Source organism: Corythoichthys intestinalis, chromosome 21, assembly GCF_030265065.1.
Source record: "Corythoichthys intestinalis isolate RoL2023-P3 chromosome 21, ASM3026506v1, whole genome shotgun sequence".
In the NCBI taxonomy this organism is placed as follows: domain Eukaryota; kingdom Metazoa; phylum Chordata; class Actinopteri; order Syngnathiformes; family Syngnathidae; genus Corythoichthys; species Corythoichthys intestinalis.
This window is the reverse complement of record NC_080415.1, coordinates 32398244-32418890: the sequence shown is the minus strand read 5'-3', so window position 1 is coordinate 32418890 and position 20647 is coordinate 32398244. Positions and strand designations below refer to the sequence as shown.

Below are 20647 nucleotides of genomic sequence, written 5' to 3'. Positions count from 1 at the left end.
ATTATAAACAAATACAGTACTTATGTACTGTATGTTGAATGTATATATTTGTCCGAGTTTTATTCATTTTTTTCCTTAATGCATTGCCAAAATGTATATGATCGAGAAAAATTATCGGGAATGATTGGAATTGAATCGGGAGCAAAAAAACATAATCGGAACAACTCTACTATAGACACAATTCCTGCGTTACACTCAAATTGCAGTTCTACAACGCTTTTTTTCTTTAAAACAATGTACCCATTTGGCCCATTCTTTCTATCGTTTTGTGTAGAGTATAGGACAAGTAAATTAAAAAATGTGCAAAAAGTGTCAAACTTCATAAATATATGTAAGTAAATAAATGTAGCTTGACTTGAACTGACGCAAACTATCACATGAGTCACGGAGGAGAGGCCAAATCGGCCATTGCTAGGGAATATTAGGAGTGTTTGTCTTGGGAAAGGCCAAGTCGGCCTCTGCTGGGTTTTCTAGTGTTAATGGGTGTGACTTGATCAATTTTGGAATCCCAAAATCTTCAACTCCGATATGTAAACAGAATTACATCCACTTCAAATGATAAACTAGCAATATTTTTCCGCCCTCATCCCGACAAGTCGTCAAATGATATTTTATTCAGTCTTTCCTCCTCCTCTCTTGCTTTCTTAGAAACTCCCCACCATCACTCAGACTTTGTATCCGCACAATCGCCGCCTCTCCTCCATCATCACCCTTGAAGGTATCTGCCCGCTCTTTCTGTTTATCCGCATCCTAATATTCTGCCATCAATCCATCTTTCCTTCTGTTTTTTTTTTTCTCCCCCATGATGTCTGAGTAGATTAGGAGGCGGCGAGACCATTCCATTACTGTAGGGTTACGCTTTCCATCTCGGCAGCAGACATCAGCCAATGTCCTTGGAAAAGATGCCGAACGCATACGTGATAAAAGCCATCCATCTGTGTGAGTTTTGCTTTTTTTACCCTTCAACCAAAATCAGAATCCTTCATGTCATCATTTGGTCGTTCCCAGTGAAAATATGTCACATGCACTCCATGTCACGCAATCGAAGTCTTTTCACTGTTTTTGCATTCAACCTCGAGCAGTTCGATGTAAGGCCGCGACCGTGTATGTATAACCCGAATCGTCAACGATCGAGGTTCCGATCAAGGTTTAACCTCTCAACAGTCAATATCACAACAATTACCAGCAAAGCGTTAAAATGTCAGTGTGACATTTGCAGAGGTCAGACTTGAAAAAACAAGTGAAATTGCGTTACACACAGAGTACGTTGGCTATGATGACCTTATATGATTTTTTTCAGTCAGTCTTTTCAATGTGGTGGAGCAAATTTGGAGGTTTTTGCCTTTTTGTGTACACCACCGGTGTCAAACTAGCTCCGCTGAGGGCAAATCCGGCCCACCATATTATTATGTGTGGCCCGCAAAAATAAATAATATGCATTGAATTTGACAGTTGCCCTCAAATTTCCGGATCAAAGCACCATTCCGGTCCCAAATCTTTTACCGGAATGGCATACCGGGCTGTTCCGGCCCCCTTTCACCTGGTCTACACTGCGAACTTTGATCTCATGACCCCCAAATTGAATTGCATCTTCCGTTAACTCGTTAGCTGCCATTGATGGTGATAGACACCAAATCATGTGGCTCTTTATAACTATTAAATTTTCATTTGAATTGGGAGGGTCAGAGCACATGAACGTTCGTCCATTCAATGATTCAATTAACAACAATAATAATAATAATAATAATTCTAATAATCAAATTTAATGAATTTATGTGATTTTGTTTTATTATTATATAATCACAAATAGTATTACTATTATTGTTTAATTATTAAATCATAAATACTATAATTCAATTAACAGTAATAAAAAATCCAATTTACAATATAATTAAATTAAATATAAATATCAAAATATAAATAGTAAATGATAATAATAATTAAAAATAAATAACAATAAACTAATATATATATATAATATATGTGTGTGTAAATATATGAACAGAATGATCCCCCCCACTTTTTCAATACAAATATGTAAAAATAAAATGTTCCCTTTTCCCCATCCCCGTTTTTATTTTTAAATTTTAAAGATAAAAATTAAATACATTTCAGTGATCAATTTTGAATAATTTTAATCATAAAGTCCAGGCGTCCACATAGTTGACATCACATTTTGTGACATGTAGACCACAATTTAAAAAAAAAAAAAAAAAAAATATATATATATATATATATATATATATATATATAGTAGTATGAAAAAGCATTTGAACCTTTAGGAATTTCTCACATTTCTGCATAAAATCACTATCAAATGTGATCTGATCTTTTGTCAAAATCACACAGCTGAAAAAAGTGTCTGCTTTAACTAAAACTACCCAAACATTTGTAGGTTTTCACATTTCAATGAGGATAGCATGCAAACAATGACCGAAGGGGAAAAAAATAAGTGAACCCTCTGCCTAAGGAGACTTAAAGAGGAACTGAAACCAATTTTTGCCAAACACTTTGTCATGTGTGTGCCCAATCACTGATAAGTGGTTTAAACCTGCTCTGCCCACTATAAAACACACACCTGGTAAGAATTGTCTTGACAAGAAGCATTGTTTGATGTGCATCATGGTTTGGTTAAAAAAAAGCTGTCTGAAGACCTGTGATCAAGGATTGTTGATTTGTACAAAGCTGGGAAAGGATACAAAACCATCTCTTAAAAGTCTGTATGCTCATCAATCGACAGTCAGAGAAGATGTCTACAAATGGAGAGAGTTTGGCACTGTTGCTTCTCACCCAAGGAGTGGCCGTCTACCAAAGATGACACCAAAAGTTCAGCGCAGGATACTCAGAGGTAAAAAAGAACCATCAAATGTCAGCTAAAGGCTTGCGGAAATCACTGCCACAGTTCAATATCTATGTGCGCATATCAACTATATGTGTATCTGTGTGTATGCCTTTGATGGTGATTTTATGTAGAAATGTGAGAAGTTCCAAAAGGTTCAGATACTTTTTCATACCACTGTATATATGAGATTAGATTAGATTATTTTAGATTACATCAGATAAAATACAGGTAGTTCCCAGGTTACGACTTACCTGATTAACATGAATTCGACTTTATGACGCCGGAGTCTTGTTAGCCTTTTTGTCTCCAGTCATTTTGTTTTGTTTTGTTCTGTTTTTTGTTGTTGTCGCGTAACAGTGTCTCGTCTGCCATTTTGTCTTGTAACTGTGAGAGAATTTTATTCATGCTTAAAACACAACCAATATACATCATATTTTGTACGCTTTTGTTATGCTTGCACGAGAACATTGTAGCATAGAGCGTCATTGTTAATCTGTTTGAGTGTATCTTCCCATAGCCTTGACTAATATAGACTATCACAATATGCCCATATTTTTTACTGTTATGTTCCTGTTTTCCAATATGCCCTGAATGAATACAATGGGTGTCTGTGGACCCCCTTATCAGATCTGACTCACTCTACCAGCCGGGACCGGTGTTCAAGGTCTCAGCTCAAACATGTTTTTGTATAGAAAAATACCCAGGTTTGTGAGATGATGAGTTTCGTTTCACAGTGGGCTTCGGCACCGCCCTTTCAACAGTAGAAATGTCCAGCCTCTATTGTACTTCTTCGTACTCTGGGTGATCACAGCTCCTGGCTGGGTCACATCATTTTGTACCCGAGAGCTCTTGTTCATAAAGCCTTCGAAGCAAAGCAATCCATGGTTGGGGTCGTATTCATTTCTCTAATCGAGCTATCGAGGTAACACTTGTCTTGGAGTTCAAATTTGAGCTTCCCTGACAGTAACAGTGTAGATTGTGTGTTTGAGCTCCGTATTTCTACTCTTTCTCTCCAACCAACTCTTAGCATTGATGGTAAGTACAGTATCTTATTATTTACTTATTTTATCAATGTGACGTATAATAGAAAACATGTTTTCGGATAATTATTTTGATATTTAGGGGCTACTGTATTTAGGGATACTTAAAGGTATAGATATAAAAACTGTAACTGTATTTGTTGTGTACCGTCACGGTACGAGCATCACAGTTCGGTGCACGCAGTCAGATGGCAAATACGTTTGAGTCAATCATAATAATAATAATCGGAATTTGTTCTACTCAAGAGGTAATGCGCCTAAACCGACATTACCGGGAAACACAAACTACTACTTCGTCTGTTTTGGTTTGTCATCATTGATCACTACTAGGAAAGTTATGCCAAATGTACAGAATGGCAACTACAGTATCAAATGCAGCATTACAAACACTTTTTGAAGATTATTCATTTGATATTTTCAAATCGGGAAATGTTTTATTTATAAATATTTTGCTCTAGCCCTAGGCTGAAGTCATTGAAACACTGAGTGAATATTTATTTATGCACTATTTTAAGAGATGCTTTTTCAGTTTGGGAATGATTTGCACTCTATATTTGGCCAACAAAAATATCTCATGTGGGAGTGTATGTTCACTGGTTATGGTTTTACAGTTACTGTGTGTAATCCGAAATTGAAAATAATTGTATCTTTATGAAAAGGGTTGCCAGCTGGTGAGTGCGACCTGACTTTAACTGTTACCTCAGTCGATGCCTACAAAAAAGGGTGTGTTGATTAATTTTTTTTTTTTAAATTTAAAAACTGGTCATGTTCAGGAAGTGCCCCCCAAAATGTACAAGAAGTGACCCAGAAAGTGAACTATCAGTTAGGGCTGCAGCTATCGATTATTTTAGTAGTCGATCAATCTATCAACCAGCTAGTTCGAATAATCGAGTAATCGGATTAGGAACATTTATTGCATTGCATAAAAATTTCAGGAGACGTGAAACAAAAGCTTAAGATTGCAATGACAGGAGCATTAAATGTGAATACAAAATAAAATCCCCAAGTGTTTCTTCAAACTTTGCAGAATTGCACTTTCATTTAAAAATAAATTAAAATACCTGAGCTGAGCATCAAACAGTATAAAAAAATTAATTGATAAAAGAGAATCTAAGTACAACTAAAGAACAATTGGCTAACTTGGATAGCAAAAGTCTGACGGCTTAAATGCTATAAAATGCTAACATTTTTTAACAATGCTCAAACACATATTTCCTCAAAAAACAGCTAAATATACCTATAAACTAAATTACAAATGCATGAAAGATATATTAGCTCAAACAAAAACTTACCTTATGTTCATCTTCACAGGGAGCAGCTGGATTCAGCCATGTTAAATGAGTTAGTGAGGCAAGTAAGTATTTAGTCAACCACTAATTGTGCAAGTTCTCCCACTTGAAAATATTAGAGAAGCCTGTAATTGTCAACATGGGTAAACCTCAACCATGAGAGATAGAATGTGGGAAAAAAAAAAAAACTGAAAATCACATTGTTTGATTTTTAAATAATTTATTTGCAAATCATAGTGGAAAATAAGTATTTGGTCAATACCAAAAGTTCATCTCAATACTTTGTTATGTACCCTTTGTTGGCAATAACGGAGGCCAAACGTTTTCTGTAACTCTTCACAAGCTTTTCACACACTGTTGCTGGTATTTTGGCCCATTCCTCCATGCAGATCTCCTCTAGAGCAGTGACGTTTTGGGGCTGTCGTTGGGCAACACGGACTTTTAACTCCCTCCACAGATTTTCTATGGGGTTGAGATCTGGAGACTGGTTAGGCCACTCCAGGACCTTGAAATGCTTCTTACAAAGCTACTCCTTTGTTGCCCTGGCTGTGTGTTTAGGATCATTGTCATGCTGAAAGACCCAGCCACATCTTATCTTCAATGCCCTTGCTGATGGAAGGAGATTTTCACTCAAATTCTCTTGATACATGGCCCCATTCATTCTTTCCTTTACAGAGATCAGTCGTCTTTGTCCCTTTGCACCAAAAAAAAAAAAATCCCCAAAGCATGATGTTTCCACCCCCATGCTTCACAGCGGGTATGTTGTTCTTCAGATGCAATTCAGTATTTATTCTCCTCCAAACACGTGAACCTGTGTTTCTACCAAAAAGTTCTATTTTGGTTTCATCTGACCATAACACATTCTCCCAGTCATCTTCTGGATCATCCAAATGCTCTCTAGCGAACCGCAGATGGGCCTGGACGTGTACTGGCTTCAGCAGGGGGACACGTCTAGCAGTGCAGGATTTGGGTCCCTGGCGGCACATTGTGTTACTGATAGTAGCCTTTGTTACTGTGGTCTCAGCTCTCTGTAGGTCATTCACTAGGTCCCCCCGTGTGGTTCTGGGATTTTTGCTCACCGTTCTCATTATAATTTTGACGCCACGGGGTGAGATCTTGCATGGAGCCCCAGATCGAGGGATTGGAGTTTGGAGTGTGACTGACTGAGGTTGTTGACAGGTGTCTTTTATACTGATAATGAGTTAAAACTAGGGTTGTTCCGATCATGTTTTTTTGCTCCCGATCCGATCGTTTTAGTTTGAGTATCTGCCGATCCCGATATTTCCCGATCCGATTGCTTTTTTTTTTTTTTTTGCTCCTGATTCAATTCCAATCATTCCCGATCATATACATTTTGGCAATGCATTAAGAAAAAAATGAATAAAACTCGGACGAATATATACATTCAACATACAGTACATAAGTACTGTATTTGTTTATTATGACAATAAATCCTCAAGATGCCATTTCCATTATTAACATTCTTTCTGTGAGAGGGATCCACGGATAGAAAGACTTGTGACTTTGTATATTGTGACTAAATATTGCCATCTAGTGTATTTGTTGAGCTTTCAGTAAATGATACTGAAGCCATGCCTAAATGCATGATGGGAAGTGGAACCATGACTGTGCGTAGTGCTACCAATTGATATATCTTCTCTGCGTTGGGAAATAACATAGTGTTAAGAAAAAGATCAATTGCTACCTTGCTTCCCCACATTGCTTCCCATGATTTTTCTAATCGTAGGGAGAGGGATTGTAAGGCTTTAGCCAATTAAAAAAAGGCTCCAAGGGCTGCCAAAATTCACTCTACTCATTTTACACTGCCTTTTATCTCTCTATGCAGGTAAAACGGCGCCATTACAAATTGTGTGCGACAATGCGTGAGTGGGTCGTGCAACGCATGCATTAATTGCGTTATATATTTTAATGTGATACATTTTTTAAAAAATTAATTACCGCCGTTATCGGGATAAATTTGATAACCCTACCTTAAGCCTAAACTGAAGACTCTGGATGAGTGCAACATATTATGTCTGTAACGTTAAATACAATTAGAAAACGATTTAATTAAAAAATATATATATTAAAAAAAGGCATGGCCGATGTTTTTTTGCTGATTCCGATACTTTGAAAATGACGTGATCGGACCCGATTCGGTACATCTCTAGTTAAAACCGATGCCATTAATACACGTAACGAGAGGAGCCTCGTTAGACCTCGTTAGAAGAAGTTAGACCTCTTCGACAGCCAGAAATCTTGCTTGTTTGTAGGTGACTAAAATACTTATTTTCCACTCCAATTTGGAAATAAATTCTTTAAAAATCAAACAATGTGATTTTCCCCCCCCCCACATTGTCTCTCATGGTTGAGGTTTACCCATGTTGACTATTACAGGCCTCTCTAATCTTTTCAAGTAGGAGAATTTGCACAATTGGTGGTTGACTAAATACTTATTTGCCCCACTGTCATATCCAGTGTTGCCAAAACAGGGTAGTGTACCCACCCAAATCAATAAAACTAATGCAAACCTTTTGAAAACAATTCATTACAAAGTATTTTAATTAGGGCTGTCAAACGATTAAAATTTTTAATCGATTTAATTACAGCTTAAAAATTAATCGTAATTAATCGCAATTAATCGCAATTCAAACCATCTATAAAATATGCAATATTTTTCTGTAAATTATATACTGTAAAATAAATTGTTGGAATGGAAAGATAAGACACAAGATGGATATATACAGTACATTCAACATACGGTACATAAGGACTGTAGTGGGCATTTCACTCTACTGTCATTTAAATCTGTCTATGCTGTCCTCACTCCGAAGCGTCTACTTTTTCCAAAGCTAGACAGCTAGTGAACGACGCCTTAATAATCAGACTTCTTCCTTTTTCATCTGATTTATTAATAAAATAGCCTCAAACCATTGTCCTCTTTAGACCGTCATAAAACTACAAAAAAAAGTACACAAGCATTGCATTAGCAACAACGTTAGCTTAGCACGCTATACAGGTTCACTAAACATAAACAAAAAGCGTCTCATACAAAAAATAGAACATTTCGCTTACTAACATAATATGTACATTCTTTACAACAACCATACTTACGGACAAATCTTGTCCAAGGATCATATAAGCACAACATTACAACGTAGGCTTCAGCCCTAGACGTCGTGCAAACTGGCAAGAAAAAAATAAACCATGTCGCAAAGCGACCACAAGAGTTCACTGTTGTGCTGCAGCACAAAAAGCCTTGCTGTAAAATTTACCAAAAGGCAGAATACTGTCTGAGCTGGACATGTGCGTTAATCGCGTCAAATATTTTAACGTGATTGATTTAAAAAATTAATTACCGCGCGTTAACGCGATAATTTTGACAGCCCTAATTTTAATTAAACGAATACTAGAAGCTGCAACATTTGATCTGAAGCTTTTTTTCTAATCGAATTACTCGAGTTAACTGGTTAATCATTGCAGCACTACTGTAATTAACAAGCAAGTGACCCACAATTAACTCATTGCCTGCCATTGACAACGATAAATGTCCAATTTGTTTAAATTCAGACTATGAATGCTCATACTTCAGTGCCATTGACAAAGCTAGTCTCATTAGTCCAAAATGTATAGGACGTCTCGCACCGCCTGCTTCTAATGAGTGCCTTATACAGGGTTAAACCAAGTTAGTACAACACTGCAAAGTAGAACTTGAAATCTAAGAAAACGAATGCTTTTAATACCAATTTTGCAGCATTTCTGATTGAACTACTCTCGACATCTGTCAGCTCCTAATTGGATGTGCGAAAGCCTTAAAACTAAAACTCTCCGACTTTTTCCAAGCACAACAGTCAATGCAGTCAAGTAAGAGAAATAAATAGTTCTCCAAGTTTCATTTAAAATCTTCCAACATTTGCTTTATTTCGCTTACACGTCCGAGATTGTTCTCAAGTACAGCGAATTTCCTCCTGACTGATTTTTTTCAGGTCTAGCAACCCACATGAAGGCGAAAGGTGACAACAGTCACCCCCTGCTGCTCCCTCTTGTCATCTCCTGGTGAGATAGTCCACCACAAAGCGGGTGACTTTTGCAGTGGAGAAAATCGCTGCTCCGGAACGAAGGTCACGTTTTTGTTTTTCGGCGCGTGTTTATCGTTCGCGTGAAAGAAACCAGGAAATAGCGACATGAATAAAACATGTGCAGGCGCACTTGTGTCGAAGGCTGCCGGGCCAAAGTACGCTGGCTTATTATTTTGGGAAGTGATTGACACATGTTAATGACATGTGTTACATCAGCGGTTTGATGTTTTGCACTCGTTTGATGTTTTAAAAAAAAAAAAAAGGACAAGCATAAGCAAAAACGAAATGGAGTCAACAAAAGTTCTGATTTTGGTTGCAACTTTTTGAGGGATGTTCAAAGAATGGCTCCGGGGCCACATGCTGAGTAAAAGATGACCCAATAAAGTGAATTCAGAAACGGAGAACTACAGTGGGGCAAATACGTATTTAGTCAACTACCACTTGTGCAAGTTCACCCAAAATATTAGAGAGGCCTGTAATTGTCAACATGGGTAAACCTCAACCATGAGAGACAGAATGTGGAAAAAAAAAAACAGAAAATCACATTGTTTGATTTTTAAAGGATTTATTTGCAAATCATGTTGGAAAATAAGTATTTGGTCAATACCAAAAGTTCATCTCAATACTTTATTATGTACCCTTTGCCGGCAATAACGGAGGCCAAACGTATTCTATAACTTCACAAGCTTTTCACACACTGTTGCTGGTATTTTGGCCCATTCCTCCATGCAGATCTCCTTAAGAGCAGTGATGTTTTGAGGCTGTCGTTGGGCAACACGGACCTTCAACTCCCTCCACAGATTTTCTATGGGGTTGAGATCTGGAGACTGGCTAGGCCACTCCAGGACCTTGAAATGCTTCTTGCGAAGCCACTCCTTTGTTGCCTTGGCTGTGTGTTTGGGATCATTGTCATGCTGAAAGACCCAGCCACGTCTCATCTTCAATGCTCTTGCTGATGGAAGGAAATTTTCACTCAAAATCTCTCGATACGTGGCCGCATTCACTCTTTCCTATACACAGATCAGTCGTTCTGGTCCCTTTGCAGAAAAACAGCCCCAAAGCATGATGTTTCCGCCACCATGCTTCGCCGTGGGTATGGTGTTCTTCGGATGCAATTCAGTATTCTTTCTCCTCCAAACACGAGAACCTGTGTTTCTACCAAAAAGTTGTATTTTGGTTTTCATTGACCATAACACATTCTCCTCGTCCCCTTCTGGGTCATCCCAATGCTCTCTAGCGAACCGCAGACGGGCCTGGACGTGTACTTTCTTCAGCAGGGGGACACGTCTAGCAGTGCAGCATTTGAGTCCCTGGCGGCGCATTATGTTACTGATAGTAGCCTTTGTTACTGTGGTCCCAGCTCTCTGTAGGTCATTCACTAGGTCCCCCCGTGTGGTTCTGGGATTTTTGCTCACCGTTCTTGTTATCGTTTTGACGCCACGGGATAAGATCTTGCACGGAGCCCCAGTTTGAGGGAGATTATCAGTGGTCTTGTATGTCTTCCATTTTCTAATAATTGCTCCCACCGTTGATTTCTTTACACAAAGCGTTTTACCTATTGCAGATTCAGTCCTCCCAGCCTGGTGCAGGTCTACAATTTTCTCTGGTTTCCTTCGACAGCTCTTTGGCCTTGGCCATAGTGGAGTTTGAAGTGTGACTGACTGAGATTGTGGGCAGGTGTTTTTTAGGCAAGGCAAGGCAAATTTATTTATATAGCACAATTCAACACAAGGCAATTCAAAGTGCTTTACATCACATGAAGATCATAAAAATCACATTTAAATCAACACAACGTAGAAACGAAGACAAAAGATCGCATTTAATCACAGAATAAAAATAAATAAAATAAAAATAAAACAAAAACTACTACAAATAATAATAATTGAAATCAGCAATGGAGATAAAAACAAGAGGAATAGAAAGCAGGTAGATTGAAATATATAGACAGTTATAGATATGCAGTGCTAAACAAAAGCGTTTTTAGCCCTGATTTAAAAGAGCTAACAGTTTGAGCATACTTCAGACATTCGGGTAACTTGTTCCAGAGGTGAGGAGCATAATAACTAAATGCTGCCTCACCCTGCTTGGTTCTTGTTCTTGGAACATGCAGAAGACCGGTTCCAGACGACCTTAGGGGTCTAGATGTCTCATAGGACTCTAACAAGTCAAGCATGTATTTTGGTCCAAGGCCATTAAGTGTTTTGTAGACGAGCAGTAGTATTTTATAGTCTATCCTTTGACTTACTGGAAGCCAGTGTAGCGATTTCAAAACTGGTGTAATGTGGTCCAGCTTCCTTGTATTTGTGAGGACTCTGGCTGCAGCATTCTGTACCAGCTGCAACTTCCTGACTGATTTTTTATCAAGACCTGTAAATATACCGTTGCAATAGTCCAATCTGCTGAAAATGAATGCATGCATAAGTTTTTCCATGTCTTGTTGAGTCAGAAGCCCCTTAATTCTGGTTATATTTTTTAGGTGGTAATAAGCGGATTTAGTGACGGACTTTAAATGGCTATCAAATTTTAGGTCCGAGTCAATAATTACGCCAAGGTTTCTGACTTGATTTGTAGCTGTAAGTGACATTGTGCTAAGTTGGCTGCTTATCTTTGACCTTTCCTTTTTTGGCCCAAAAATGATCACCTCTGTCTTCTGCACATTTAACTGGAGAAAATTCTGGCACATCCATTCATTGATTTGATGAATGCATTTGCACAGGGTGACTAAGGGACTATAATCATGTGGGGACACAGAAATGTACAGTTGTGTGTCATCTGATAAGGAGTTGAAACAGGTGCCATTACTACAGGTAATGAGTGGAGCCTCGTTAGACCTCGTTAGAAGAAGTTAGACCTCTTAGACAGCCAGAAATCTTGCTTGTTTGTAGGGTTGGGTTACTTATTTTATATAAATACTTATTTTCCACTCTAATTTGGAAATAAATTCTTTAGAAATCAAACAATGTGATTTTGTTTTTTTCCCATTGTCTCTCATGGTTGAGGTTTCCCATGTTGACAATTACAGGCCTCTCTAATCTTTTCAAGTAGGAGAACTTGCACAATTGGTGGTTGACTAAATACTTATTTGCCCCACAGTTTATATGTACAATAGATGCGTAACTGTCATTTTTTTTTCTTTTCCTCTTTTCTCTTTTAACAAAGAATCAAGACAGTTTTACGTCCATATCTATAAAGAAATTCAGTGATTTAAGCATTTATTCACAAGAATTTTGAACGGGTAAAAGCCATTTTAGCAGACCCCTTATCATAACAAAGAGCTAAGTTGTTTTTTGCTTTTAACCAAGAATCGAGACTGTTTTACGTCCATATCTATACGGAATTCAGCGATTTAAGCATTTATTCACAAGAATTTCAACGTAAAAAGCTCTTTGCTGTGGACTTGTGGTAAGGCGGTGCCACAGTGAACTTAGACGAGCCGCACATTCGCCATATTTACGCAAAATAAATAATACCTGCACGGTTTCTTTTGCTTTTAACGAAGAATCGAGACTGTTTTACATTCGTATCTATAAAGGGCTATCTCATACGCATTTTATATTTGTTTATTTAGATTTTATACTTGCAAGTCACTTTTGAGATTTTAACTTATTATGCACTGCAAAGGGAAATGCTCCACAATTTCATTGTACAACTGTATAATGACAATAAAGGACTACTCTATTCTATAAAAAGTTATTGTTGTATGTAGAATGTAGATTCCCATCGTCTTTTCAGCAATGGCTTCTTGAGGCATTTTTGTGGGTCAACTCATGATTAACATGTTTACCAAATTTCATGTTACTGTGTCAAACTGGATTTGGGGGCTGGATTTTCCAAGATTTTCTATAGTACAAACATAACCTTAAAAGGCCGTTTCAAATCAAAATTGTAGCTTTCTAATATTTTTTCAAGGGTGGCTTCTTCAGGCTTTTTTGTAGGTCTAGTTGTTAGGAACATGCCCACTAAATTTCAATTCAATGTATCCAACCAGATTTGGGGGGTGAATTTTCAAAGATTTTCGGGCACCTCTGGTCATTTCAAAACAAAATGGCAGATTCCTTTTTCGGTAGGTAGTAGTTGTGGAGTTGTTGTGGATGATAACAAGGTCATGATTTAGCATTACACCTCAGGGTGTCATGAGTTAACTCATAAGTCAACTTATTTACCAGATTTCCAATAATATCAATTGAGAAAACTTTAGAGGGAAGTTTTTTGAGTGAAGAGTATAGTCATTGAATGAATTCAAGTTGTAAATCAACTGTATTTCCAGTTTCACAATTTCCCGTGGGAATATTCCTCTCACTTCTCAGTTCCTCGGCTGATCTCGATGCATCTGTCTCTCTAATGCTTCCAAACACGCCACACTTGGGAAATGTGTTTTTTTTCCCCTCCTATCCTTTTAATATTTTGCCAAGTCAAAAACAACGGCACTCTCTGAATGCCACTGCCCTTCATAACGTTTATTGGTGATGCCAAGTCTTTTCGTTCGTTCACCCGTCCTAGCCAAAATGAATTGGATGTCTAGCACCGTCAACGGCGCAGGAGGATAAGCATTCGCAGCCAGTCTTCATAGTTTGAATGAATTCAATGTCAATTTTGAGTCATTTCCTGTCAATTTTGGGGCATTTCAGTGTCATTTAATGTTGATTTTGAGGTATTTCTATAGCTTTCTGTTTGTTTTGGATTACTTCCTGTTGATTTGGGGTCATATGGGTCACTTCCGGTTGAGTTTAGGGGTAATTCTATCTCAGTTCCTGTTGCTGTTTGGGGTATTTCTATCGCTTTGTGTTGATTTTGGAACGCTTCCTGTTGATTTTGAGGCAAATGGGTCACTTCGTGTTAAGTTTTGAAGGAATTCTGCCAAGCCGCGGAAACGGTGCTCCGCTTTAGACCGCTCCCATGAGCCAACCAGTGGGGGCCAACATTCCACGCGTTCACTCCCGTGTTTACCCTTTTTACTGGCTCAGTGTTCCAAAAGTTTGAAGAAGGCTCACCGAAAAAACAGGTTGACAATTTATTTGTCGACAATGGTTAAAAAACAAGGCAAAAACAGACAACGGAGGAACAATGCAGGATCCAAAACAAGTGTCAAGTTCAAAAATAGACCCTTAGGTAGACATTTGTAAAATTACCCAAAAATAAGGAGCGAATACACTCAGTTTTCTTGGCCAAGGAGAGCAAGGAGGGACTAGACAGAGAAATGCTAGATTACGCTGTATAGTCACCAAAATTGATCTAAAAAAAACCTCCTTGCTCTTTCTTTTATTAGGGGTTTGTCCTAACACAGAAGGGTGTCGCCCTAAAGGGAGGGGGAAAGCAAGCTGGAGACACCCATGTGATTTTGGTTGGCTATGTGTGAGCATGTAGGTGGAACTAACTAAATACACGTGTGTAAGCAAGGGCACTTAGGTGAAGTGGTCAGAATGACCCAGACACTTCAGTTATGCAACGCTGTGGCCATGGAAGATGTCCTCGAATGGAAGATTGTTCTCGAAAGTCTAGACGAAAGTCCATATGTAAGATGCTGAAGATGTCCTAGAAGGTCTAGTTACGCAATGTTGCGGCCATGAAGCAAGGCAGTTGTCACCCCGACCCTTTTTAACACTTTGTAACACTTAAACATTATACCTAGTATAGCAAGCAATAATCATTTACTGGTTATATCAAATAAGAAAAAATATGGCAATATGTATTATGTATGTATTAGGTACATATGAGCACAAGCAAATATTCAATCAATCAAGCAAATATTCAATCAACCCTCGATAATTAACTCAACAACAAGGCTACATAGACATGTTCCCGAGCAGCGACAGTTTGTTATCTCAGGTCTTTTTGAAAGCTGCGGTGGAGTGGGCAGGGCCGAAGGTGTGGCTGGGTGTTGTCTTGGGATCATCCCTCTGTGGCCAGTTTTGGGCGGTTAGGTTCGTGCGTCATCCTTCGTGGCTGGGACGTGGTTGCCACAGTGACCAGCGCTGGTCTTGACGTCCCAAGCGCCCGCTATCAACTTGTTATCCTGGCTGGGCGTGATGCTACTTGTTTTAGGACAAAGCACCCTGCTCTTTGTCTTGGAGTGGTCGGGAATACTGATTGCGAGAGTTGGTGCGTCAATCTTGCTCGTGACGCACACTTTGGGCTTCTGTGATAAGATGGCGTTGTGTATCTATTCTGCTTCTTTTCATTAAACTATGGTGTAAGTGCTATTGACTTTATATTAGGTGTGTTAGAGTACCACAAACAGTCCTACAGTACATATGAGAACTGATACTATTCCCTGATTGATTGTATTACGTGTGCTAGAGTAATCCAAACAGTTAGACGGTGCCTACAATAAACGGTACCATGTTTTTCATTCCCCCTCCTGAGCCCCGACAGGGCTGATAAGGTGATTCACTTTACTGTGTCAAACGGCATGGAGTGAAGTCCGCCTAAACTATAGTTAGATGCTTTACTATAAATATGTGTTAGACTAATGCAAACAATTATATGGTGTGTGCGAGAACGGTACCTATTCCCTTCAGTTTGCATCACTTCCTGTTGATGCTGGGGCATATGGGTCACTTCCAGTTGAGTTTAGGGCCAATTTTGTCACTTCGTGTTGAGGTTGAGGTATTTCTATCGCTTTCTGTTGATTTTGCATCTCTACATGTTTATGTTGGGGCATATGAGTCACTTCGGGTTGAGTTCGGGGCTAATTCCATGTCACCCCCTGTTGCCGTTGGGGTATTGCTGTTGCTTTCTGAGTGATTTTGGAACACTCCCTGTTGATTTTTTGGCATATGGGTCACCTTGTGTTACGATTAGATTACTTCTTGATGATGTTGGGGCATATGGGTCACTTCCGGTTGAGTTGAGGCCAATTCCATGTCATCTTCTGTTGCTGGTGGGGTATTTCTATCACTTTCTGTTGATTTTGGAACACTTCCTGTTGATTTTGGGGTATATAGGTCATCTCGTGTTAAGTTTGGGTCACTTCTGGTGGAGTTTAGGGCCAATCCCATGTCAATTCCTGTTGCCTTTGGGGTATTTCAGTTTCTTTCTGTAGATTTTTGGAACACTCCTCCTTGATTTTTGGGCATATGGGTCACTTCGTGTTATGTTTAGATCACTTCCTGTTAATGTTGGGGCATATGGGTCACTTCCGGTTGAGTTTTGGGCCAATTCTATGTCACTTCCTGTTGCTGTTGGGGTATTTTTATCGGTTTCTTTTAATTTTGGATCACTTTCTGTTGAGTTTAGGGCATATGGGTTAATTCGTGTTAATTTTTTATCACTTCCTGTTGATGTTGGAGCTTACGCCTGTCTTCCGGTTGATTTTGGGACATATGGGTCACTTCCGGTTGAGTTCAGGGCCAATTCCATGTAACTTCGTGTTGCTGTTGAGGTATTTCTATCGGTTTCTGTTGATTTTGGGCCATATGGGTTACTTCCGGTTGAATTTAGGGCCAATTTCATGTCACCTTCAATTGATTTCGGTTGAGCCAATTCCGGGTCACTTCATGTTGATTTTGAAACATTTCTGGTTCACTTTCTGTTGTTTTATTGGTCAAAATCAACCACCAATTGATATTTTGTAAAACAGTGGTAATATTTTAGGGGCCTTTAACATGGTGACTCTCTGAGAATACGAAAAATTTCTAATTTGCATTTGCGTCTCCATTCGAACAATGTACTAATTCCGCATGAAAACGATGTAGTATTCATGCCAGGCTCTAGGGGGCAGATTTACAGGGTGACAGAGAATGATGCACCTTGACCCCACCAAGCTCCCTCAGCCCGGAAAAAAATATGCCTGCCCACTCGAAGCAAAGGATTTTTTTTGTTTGTTTAAAAAGGCACAAAAATGGAAACATTCAACATATTTAATTTAAGTATATTATTAAAACAGTAAATTAAAGCCGACATTCCGCCATATTTGCTGTTTTTAATATTTAGTAGCACCACTGCGCACGACTGTGACGTGCACGAGTGCTGACGTTATCGCCGCGGTCTCGCGCCGCGGGAGCCTTTGATATGCATGCCGAGGAAGCCCCCCTCAATCCCCCGCGATCGGATTCTTCCACTTTGGAGGCAGGATTCAGAATTTTTCGTCTTCGCCTTACGTCTTCGCCGACACCATATGCACGCGAGTCGAGTCCGCTACTCAGTCATTGCGTCTTTGTGTCGCAGAGTCGCCATGTAAACTGCCCCTTAGTTGCGATCGTAAATTGAACGTCTCTAGATATCATTTTGGATTTCATAAAATGAATTTGACTTCTAGCACCCTCAATGACACTGAAAGAAAAGGATTGATAGCCAGTTGAAATGAATTGGATGTCTATACTTGTTAATGGCGGGCAATGTGTTCATTTTGAGTCACTTCGTTGTTAATTATATGGTACTTACAGGTCACTTCCTGTTGATTTTGGGTCACTTTCCAGACATTTAGGGCCATTTTGGATCATTTCTGGGGAATGGGCAAGTCACTTCCTGTTATATTGGGGCATATAGGTCACTTATGGTTGAGGTTAGGGCCAAATACGTGTCACTTCGTTGTTTTTGACACATTTCTGGGTCACTTTTGGTAGTTTCATCGGTCAAACTTGACCAGCAATACTACAATACAACAGCAATACAACAATAGTACTACTTTTTAACAAAGTATTATCTTAGTTGCGATCATTTGCTCTTCTAGGACAAATGGATTGAGCGTGTATTGCCATCAATTTACCTAAACATAATCATTCACTACCCAATTTTAAAAAAAAATGTTTACTCGAGTTATTTTTTTCTGACATTTTTATGTTGTTCCATGTGAACATTAAAGTGGAGGAAAGCATTGACGTACACACACATTTGAGCGCTTGATATATCTATTCCTTGACGCTTGATGCTCTTAGAGGATCCCATGAGTCTGCACATGCACCGGCTTTGACAGACGCGCAGTTTATCCCGGGAGGATTATGACATGGAAAGTTCTAGACATGACATGCGCACGCATATGAAGCCACCCCAGAGGGATTAGAATACTGACGGACCTGCGACTGACATAACATGTACCTCTGCGGCCACATTGAAAGTGGCCCCTCCCTGACAAATCCTATTAAAGAAGAAGAAACGGTCGCAGGGTCTAATCCCCTCCCGCTTCCGACTTGAGCTGCACTGCATGATGAGCCGAGTCGGAAAAACATACATGACGGAAAGTTAACACCTTTATAATCTTCAATCGAAGATCTGAAATTGCTTCACGGACACACAACTTACGTGTATGTATGTATGAAGAAGTATCTGAACCTTTTGGAATTTCTCAAATTTCTGCATAAAATCACCATCAAATGTGATCTAATCTTTGTCAAAATCACACAGATGAAAAAACTGTTTTTTTTTTTTTTTTTTAACTAAAACCACCAAAACATTTTTAGGTTTTCATATTTCAATGAGGATAGTATGCAAACAATGACAGAAAGGGGTAAAATAAGTAAGTGAACCATCGCATTTAATATTTTGTTGGGAGCTACAACTTAAACCAGACGCTTCCTGTAGCTGCTAGTCTGGCACATCGATCAGGACTAATCTTCGTCCCATTCTTCTCTACAAAACTGCTGTAGTTCAGTCAGATTCCTGGGATGTCTGGCATGAATCGCTGTCTTTAGGTCATGCTACAACATCTCAATGGGGTTTAATTCTGGACTTTGACTTGGCCACTCCAGATCATGTATTTTGTTTTTGTTTGTCCATTCTGAAGTTGATTTACTTCTGTGTTTTGGATCATTTTTGCAGCATCCATCCTTTTTTAGCTGCAACTGTCTTACAGACTGCCTCAGGTTTTCTTGCAAAACATCCTGGTACACTTTTGAATTCATTCCTCCATTAATGATTGCAAGTTGTCCAGGCCCTGAGGTAGCAAAACAGCCCCAAATCATGATGCTCCCGCCACCATGCTTCACGGTGGGGATGAGGTGTTGATGTTGGTGAGCTGTTCCATTTTTCCTCCACACATGACGTTGTGTGTTACTCTCAAACAATTCAATTCTGGTTTCATCAGTCCACAGAAAAAAAATGCTAAAACGTCTGTGGAGTGTCCAAGTGCCTTTTTACAACACTAAACGATGCAACAATGTTTTTTTTTTTTTTTTTTTTTAGACGGCGGTTGCTTTCTCCGTGGGGTCCTCCCATGAACACAATTCTTTGCCATAGTTTTACATAAACAGTGGTACCTCTACATACGATCAATTCGACTCACGATCTTTTCGACATCCGAAGTAAAATTTGACTCGCCATTTGTTTCTACATCCGACGACATGCTCGAAATACGACGACATGACAGCACCGCAGACGGACGCACGGCAAATTTTCTTGTGAGAGAAATCAACACAGGTTTCAAAAAGGTTGGTACAGGTGGTCAAACAAGTAAAAATGTGACACTTACCATTGGAATGAAGATGCAAATTATAGGGAAATATGAGCGTCGGGTGCACATCCGTGAACTGGCTCACAATACGGTCCTCCTCCAACCACCGTTCGCCAGTCTTTATAAGTTAAGCCAGCTTTTTATCATTTATTTCAAAACTTATACACCACAAAATGCCTCCTGACCGCCAAAGCTGACGGTGTTCCCAAGAAAACATTGAAAACGAAAGTAAACACTCTCTCTCTGTACGTCAGCCACGCGGTGCGTTCAGGTACAAAAAAAAAACGTCCGCCACATTAGAACCCGATTCGTTACACTATTACAGGAATTATTATTATATTATTCCGATTTTTATTTGTAATTTATTTGTTTTGCTATGTGTAATTGCCATTTGTAATAGTACCAGCAGTATTTATTATGGATTTAGTGTAGATTTTTGGGCTGTGAAACGAATTAATGAGATGTCCCAATCGATCGATCACGTCATTTTCAAAGTATCGGAATCGGCAAAAAAATATCGGCTATGCCTTTTTTAAATATATATATATATATATATATATATATATATATATATATATATTAATTAAATCGTTTTCTAATTGTATTTAACGTTACAGACATAATATGTTACTCATCCAGAGTCTTTAGTTTGGGCTTAAGGTAGGGTTATCAAATTTATCCCGATAATGGCGGTAATTAATTTTTTTTAAATGTATCACGTTAAAATATTTAACGCAATTAATGCATGCGTTGCACGATCCACTCACGCATTTTCACGCTCAATCTGTAATGGCGCCGTTTTACCTGTATAGAGAGATAAAAGGCAGCGTAAAATGAGTACAGTGAATTTTGGCAGCCTTTGGAGCCTTTTTGTAATCGGCTAAAGCCTTACAATCCCTCTCCCTCCGATTAGAAATATCATGGGAAGCAATGTGGGGAAGCAAGGTAGCAATTGATCTTTTTCTTAACACCTTATGTTATTTCCCAACGCAGAGAAGATATATCAATTG

General features: G+C 38.9%; 1 protein-coding gene across 1 annotated transcript in view; it reads left to right on the top strand.

Moving 5' to 3' along the window:
* Window positions 1–20647, top strand: part of LOC130909735 (glycylpeptide N-tetradecanoyltransferase 1-like) — a 305690-nt gene that overhangs the window by 207903 nt on the left and 77140 nt on the right. Inside the window, exons 6-8 of the mRNA XM_057826515.1 lie at window positions 649–718; window positions 818–939; window positions 2741–2848. Coding sequence (XP_057682498.1) covers window positions 649–718; window positions 818–939; window positions 2741–2848 — 300 coding nt within the window. The remainder of the gene's footprint in view (window positions 1–648; window positions 719–817; window positions 940–2740; window positions 2849–20647) is intronic.